The following is a 7,480-nucleotide window of genomic DNA, read 5'->3' as shown; positions in this document are numbered from 1 at the left end:
TTGCAAGCATCTGTGTGTTTTCGTCCCCCCTACCTTGTGGGTAGGTGATGTCTTATATAGAGTGTACCTTTGAATCTCCTTCGTTGGATGTATTTGAGCCTTCTTCGGATAGTTGTTGGATCTCAATAGATAGATCCGTTGAGCGATAGATCTCTACTAGATTAGACTAGTATAGTATATGACTCCTTTGATAATACGATCGTTATATGATAGTTATCCATATAATAGCGATAAGTGACAGCCGTCAAATACTGCTAGCCGCCTTTAGGTTGATTAACTTATTCCGATCGCATCGGATTAGGGCATGCTTGTGACTAAGTTAGTATTCTTCCTCAGCAAGCTATCTCCTGGGCCCGGCTCGCTCGGAAGCGAGTCAATTCCTTTCGTCCCGACCGGAGTCGAGGGTCGAACCAAGTCTGAACCAAGTTCGGTTATATTTTCTCCATATCAATAATATAAAAATTTAAGAACACAATAGTTTACAAATCCAGTTATCCAGGGGATATATATGCAATTTGCTCTAAAGAATCCAAATGAAAGCAATATCGAAAGTGATTCATTTTACTCCACAATTTGCTGCAGAAGAAAGATAATGGCAATCATCTTGCGCCACCTTATGTCTAGACAAAGGAATCACATAGCACACGCTATCAAGTAGCATTCTTCTGCTTTCTTTTATTTCGTTTTTTTTAATAAAATTATTTATATATATGTTTAACATATTCAATCATATCTAATGTATACTTTAATTAGTTAAATTTACAACTGTACCCCTACTTTGAGATACCATTTACACGTGTACCTTTCAGAACACCTCATGAGTTGCACAAGGAATTGAAAATGCTTGTGCATGCTGACCCATTCTAAAAGACTAAAAAAAAGTATTCATAAATAATTAAAATAATAAATCTCATTTACTAGAAATATCAAAAATGAAAAATAAAAATATGAGATAGTGAGAGGGACCGCACTCCTTGAACAAGAGAACAAACCAAGACCAATAGAAATAAAAGTTGAAAGAGAGAGAGAGAGAGAAGAGAGAACACGCTAACCATCTAATGTAGAAAAGATGTTGCAAAAAGTTCTTTTTGTACATTCTGGGGTGATGGTGATGATGATGCCTGCAATTTTCTGCAAAAACTAACAATAAATTCTCACTCCACTTACACTTCTCTCTCTTCTCTTGACTGCTTTTGCTCCTTTTACTTCTCATACCATGGAATCTCTCTAATTCTTATTAATCATGTTAGGCTCTTCTTTTTCCTCCCTAGAATTGGTTTTTGGTGACAGCCCATGAAGTTAGAACGAGTAAGGAACGATGGAGAAGTGTGGGTGTTGGATAGCATTTAAGCGAGGGGTTAAGGGAGCCTGCAATTCTTCCGGTTCCAAAGATTCTGCCAACACTCTTCCTCGTACTAGTCTTGTTTATGATGCTGGTAACCATGGTTTTTTATCCATTGACAGAAGTTCTTATTTGAAAATTATAGTCTGAATTCCTAGCACTTCTCTGTGTGATCCAACAATCCGGTCTTCTTTGTCTTTCAGAGTTTTACAGGCTATACTGAATCTTATCTTCAATTTTGGCTGTGAAGCATTCTAATTAATTAACTGTGCATACTGGAAACATGAGTTTTCGACTAGTAGATTACTTTTTTCTTTGTTTTGGGTCTTTATGTTATCTTTAAATTGATATCAGAGCTCCTATTACCGTGCCTATCAAGATCTTACTTAGGTTGCCCTGTTTCTGTTTAAGTTTTGTACTTCCTGTTTGAAGTTTTTATCTGGGTTTCCTCTGAAAGCTACAGAGATCACTTTCTCTTATATCCCTACCAATCAAGTTGACTAATCTCCCTATTTAACTCTAGTTTTGTGAAAGAGATAACTAAATGAGGGGATCCTCAAAGCTTTTCATTGATGAAACCAGTAAAATGTTAGCAGTCTTTTGTTTCCCTGTTTCCTTTCATTTGATATCCAAAAAAGTTTAAAGTTCTGAATTGCATGATTAACACACAAGACTCTGTTATTGCAGATACTGAGACTCGATATTTGAACGCCAGTAACCGAGATCTCACTGCACCCCATGAAGCTAACCTCTCCTCTGGAAACCCTGATCTGCCACCTTCTGAGAAGAAACCTTATCATCAGTTGCTTCAGTTTAGTTTTCAGGAGCTCAAGTCTGCCACTGGAAATTTCAGACCTGACAGTATTCTTGGGGAAGGTGGGTTTGGGTATGTTTTCAAAGGGTGGATAGAGGAAAATGGGACAGCTCCAGCCAAACCAGGTTCAGGAATCACTGTTGCAGTTAAAAGTCTGAAACCAGATGGTCTTCAGGGGCACAGAGAATGGGTCGTACGTATATTTCCATATATTTCCATTTAGTAGCTTTCTATTGGGAGGAAAAAGAAAAAAAGCTGCTAAAAAGCTACATACTAAAGTTGCTTATTTCCTAAATGCAGGCTGAGGTTGACTTCCTTGGACAGCTTCACCACCCTAATCTTGTAAAACTAATTGGGTACTGTATCGAAGATGATCAACGCCTGCTTGTCTATGAATTTATGACCAGAGGGAGTCTTGAGAACCATCTCTTCAGAAGTAAGTTGTACATTTGTTGTAGGCCATTTATGCGGATAGATCTGTCTAATATGTAATTCAATAACAGAATTTGTCTCATTTTTATTGAGTTCTACATGTCAATTAGGAGTGCCCACATACTTTGCATCGCCAATGAGATGTTATCATAGATTTGTTTAGCATAACTGGAAGACTTCACAAGGATGCTTCTTACCCGCGATTTAGTCCTCTGTCATTTAATCTTTCTGTGCAGAATTTCTGTCTCTCTGTACCCCCCCTCCCTCCCCCCATTCACAAATAAACTGTTTCTTTTCTATAAAATGTTGCCATTCTGAGGGTTGAAGTGGCTCATGTCAGTGGCTTGAAACTACTCAGGATGTTTCATAAATCTAAACCTCTAAAGATGGTTCAGAGTTCTGGTAAAGTAAAATTTCATTAAACAATCTTCTTTAGTAAACGTTTGCTGCCTATATATGTTCTGTACATGTACCTTCAAAGTCGGTGTTCGTACAATTAAAAATGTTTCAAAAGATTGGATAAGTTGTGAGGCATCATCATCCACTCAAGTTCTTGAGCCACAATTTTGAACCTACTGATATCTTTGAACATTTTTCATGACAACTAATAAATCTAAGCTAATCTCTCAAGTGTTATCTAGGATCTGCAACATATCATGGTATATGAAGAGAGTTACATACATTGAAGAAAAAAAATTCTCAGTCCAAAGATTGAAAAATAAACCAAAATTAGCAGAACCCTGTAAACTTTCAATTTCAACATGTTTGCCAGATTCTGGAGTTCTTTGTACATAGCTATTATGTTGGTGACCTTAATGCAATATCCTCTCAATCATTATTTCATTTACATGTTGTAGAACCCTATAATTATTTTTCTTTCTGATACCATATGCATTATACTCATGCTGATGGTTTCATTTCATGTAGGGACACTCCCTCTTGCATGGGCCAGCAGGATTAAAATTGCACTTGGTGCAGCTAAAGGATTGGCATTTCTCCATGGCGGTCCTGAACCAGTAATTTATAGAGACTTTAAGACATCCAACATATTGCTTGATTCGGTATGTTACAGAATATGTGCAAAATCGATTCTATGAAATTTCATTTTGTTTTTGTTCTTTTTCCCCCTCAATTTTTAAAATTCAGTTTTCCCCCTCTTCAGGAATACAATGCGAAGCTTTCAGATTTTGGTTTGGCAAAAGCTGGTCCACAGGGAGACAAAACGCATGTTTCTACTAGGGTTCTTGGAACATACGGATACGCCGCTCCAGAATATGTTATGACAGGTGTGTAGCCATATAATAGTATAAACAAACCTTTTAAGTCTGAGATATTGACCTCTGAATTTAAGGAACTGGATAATTGCTGAACATTTCCATGTTCAATAGTAAACCTCGAAATGCAAATATGGAAGAGGAGTGTGTTGGAAGAATGTGTCAGCTTTGGGATGTTGACCTCAAATTATATCATCCGATACAAAATGGGGCCGTTTTTCTGGAGGGGTGGTAAATGTGTGGAGGCTGAAACCTCAGGGTACTACAAGTTTTCCTTTTCAGGAATGTGTATTGAGACTTGTCACTCTATCGATCAGATGTTCAAAACTGTTTACTGGAGAATGTTAACTGTACCTTTTTATATATTTGCTGGTCTACAGTTTTTCATTAGGAAACAAACACTCATGAATCATATGATGATTATTGTGACATTCAACAACGTTTTGGTGGAAAGTTTTCATAATTCATGAGTGAATTTTCTTGTGCCTGACAGAGTAGGAATTTGAGAAATTTGAGAAACACGACTCATTTAGTAAGATTTGGTTCTTAAAGTTAATATCATAGAATATACCTGCATCATGATTCAAATTTTAGCTTTGATTGGATGATCAGTTTAGATTTTTTCCTTGCTTGGGTAAGCTTTTGACTTCTTTATGCTGTGGAAAATTATGAGGTGAGTAATAACATGTATTTATTTGGTTGTCTTGTTTCAGGGCATCTGACATCGAAGAGTGATGTTTATAGCTTTGGGGTTGTGTTACTTGAAATTTTGACGGGCCGAAGATCAATGGACAAAAACCGACCTAGCGGAGAACAAAATCTTGTTGCATGGGCTCGACCATACTTGGCTGATAAGAGGAAACTTTACCAGCTAGTGGATCCTCGTCTGGAACTGAATTACTCTGTTAAGGGGGCACAAAAGGTGGCTCAGCTAGCTTACTACTGCCTCAGCAGGGACCCTAAATCTCGACCTTCAATGGATGAAGTTGTGAAAGGGCTTACACCATTGCAAGATCTCAGTGATTTTGCCATCTATTCTTATCATGCTCGTTCATCTCAACAAGGACGACGCAGGAAAAAATCTGATGGGACTCGGACACTCCCACACACTCAACCCAAAAGCATCAGGGCTTCCCCATTGAACACCGGTAAGCATTAAGCAGGATTGTATATAATCAAGATCAGTTCACATCTCTACTTACCTGATATTCAACATCAACCCCAACTATGTATTCCCTCTGGTTTGACATAATCTATTATCTAAACCAATTGTTGGGATAAGGCATCATGTTCAAAGAAACGGGTTCAGATGTTTCTGCTTGAATTTGGGTGTTTGAGATCCAGAACAGCCAGGACAACTGAGTGGCTAAAGAGCTGAATATTTGAAGATTTTGAAGAAGGTACACTCAATGGTTCTATTTGTCAGAACCCTAGTCGAAATGAGATCTAACCATTGAACTGGGGTTCTTTTCATATTGTTGTGAGTGTTGCAATTGAAGTATGTGATCAGAAGTAGATAAATGCTATATTACAAGATTGAATATTTGCAGATTCTTGAATTTGAATTACCTGGGAAGTTTGGGAAACCAGATTTTCGTTAGTTTCCAATTATTGTAAAAAATAAAAAATAAAATGGTGTTACCTTTTGAATCTTTAAACCCTACTCCGAAATGGTTGTGGTCATCCTCATGTTGTTAAGCTAATTAACTCACAGCCATTACACAAATCCAGAAGAACAAACTTTTCAGTGTACAGCTGCAATAAAATATCGGAAGGCAGATTTTTATTGATTGAATTTAAAGTAATACCTGGATGATAATTTTTCACATTGATTTTGTCTGGATTGGTTTAATGATGTGTATCCGATCTACTCGGTTGAGATACTGGCCTGGGGCAACGATCGTCTCGATCATCTCGGTGCATTCTTGCTTGTTACATCTCCAAAGTCTTGATTGTCGCGGGATCATCTGGTTCAATGACTTCATCACAGCAACCTCTAGTGCCTTGTACCTGTTGCACGTTTCATAATCTTGTTTTGAACTACAAAATCATGAAGTTGGTGAACTAAAGCAAAAATAAAACTTTATTTCGACCCTGAAGAGGGAAAAATCCAAGGCCCAGATGTGCGAGAGGAAGAGATCAGTTTAGTTTTTTTTTTTTTTTTCGTTCGAAAGTTTGGATTCTTTTCACATCCCAAGATTATCATTATAGGGAATTATCAATAATAATCATTTTTTTTAATTTTTTTTAATTTTTTTTATCAAAGGTAAAACTTCTAGGGAAAATACAACCAGTAGCATCAAAATACAAAATCCAATACAGCTGGATTTTGCTTGGATCCTGCGCCATTAATGCGCATGACGGAATGGCGTATGACGGTCAAGCCAACCGTCGGACAGTTGGCTTGATTATAATATTAAAATCAACGCTTTGACTCAATCGATTTAAATATGTTTTATACCTTATTCAAAACAGTACATACGATTTCAAAATTTGAAATCAAAATATACAGTTTTCAAAATCTAAAACACAAAACCTAACCTTGTTTGCTTAGACTTCATTTCGTTTTACACCCAGGATTTGCTCGAAGCTCTGACGGAGAAGAAGAAGAAAGTAGTTTGAAGCAGCAGCTTTGCTCGCAGATCATTTCATGTTAAACCCAATTTTCTATCGAAGCTCTGACGGAGAAGAAGTAGCTTGAAGCAGCCGCTTAAACAAGAAGAAGCCCTAGTTTTGTGATGAACACGTCGTCCTGATGAACCCATATTACCCCTGATTTCATAACGAAGAAGACGCTCTAAAGAAGAAGAAGTAGGTGCGAAGAACGAATGTGTGATTTGCCTTCTACCCTAATCTTCCTGATTTCGTTTTGTACCCTGATTTAAGAAGAAGGTCTTCACTCCTTTCTCCAAAGAACAGTTTCTCCAATTAAGGAGTGGTAAAAATGAAGCTCAACTATCCATTGTATACAAACAGTTCATGTCTCTTTATAGATGAAGGTTTTAATTGTTAGGCTAATGGAAGAAGGGATCTTGATTATATGAAGTCGAGATGGTAACCACATGATTGTGACATTCCAAGTTACCAACTCTCCATTCCCTTTTTGTATTTTAGTTCTAAAAATGTTGGCTTAACTGAAGCTTATCAGCTAATGGGTTCCAAGATGTCTACAATATCTTATATTGTTTGTTTGATTTCAGAATGGATCTGGGGTATCTGGTGGTTTTACTCAGGTTCGATGCAGTGAAAATGTTGGAACTAATAAGAGGGAAGAGACTGGTTTTTGTTTGTGATTCAATTAACAGGAACCAGTGGTGTCACATCCTCCCAGCCGGTACCCTAACTGGCATACCCGAGAGTGTGATCCACAGCCCCGAAGATCAAGTATCGAGGAAATCATCCTCCCACATATACAATAACATAATCATAAACAGGAAATAATCAAGGTTTAATATTATAAATAAGGTTCAAAACAAGAAGTGAATAAACAAAATAATCAGAGTGCGGAAAATGATACCAGATATCCAAAGATATCAAAAGAAGTAGAGAGAGGCGGAAACTCACTCCACAAAATACAACGGAACGCAGTATGTAAGTCTAAAAGAAATAACAACTAAA

At 37.2% G+C, this 7,480-nt stretch overlaps 1 protein-coding gene across 1 annotated transcript; it reads left to right on the top strand.

Moving 5' to 3' along the window:
- Positions 1–1,309: 1,309 nt before the first annotated feature.
- LOC149007495 (serine/threonine-protein kinase PBL34-like) lies at positions 1,310–5,746 on the top strand. Its single transcript, XM_089164759.1, has 6 exons — positions 1,310–1,436; positions 2,030–2,349; positions 2,457–2,592; positions 3,516–3,649; positions 3,751–3,874; positions 4,576–5,746. Exons 1-6 carry the CDS (start codon positions 1,319–1,321, stop codon positions 5,019–5,021), a joined length of 1,278 nt encoding a protein of 425 aa, XP_089020885.1. The 5' UTR covers positions 1,310–1,318; the 3' UTR covers positions 5,022–5,746.
- Positions 5,747–7,480: the final 1,734 nt, after the last annotated feature.

This window comes from Hakea prostrata, chromosome 8 (genome assembly GCF_041222555.1).
Source record: "Hakea prostrata isolate BN-2017 chromosome 8, UWA_Hpros_2, whole genome shotgun sequence".
Classification (NCBI taxonomy): domain Eukaryota; kingdom Viridiplantae; phylum Streptophyta; class Magnoliopsida; order Proteales; family Proteaceae; genus Hakea; species Hakea prostrata.
The sequence above is the reverse complement of the archived record's forward strand: the minus strand, read 5'-3'. Positions and strand labels throughout refer to the sequence as shown.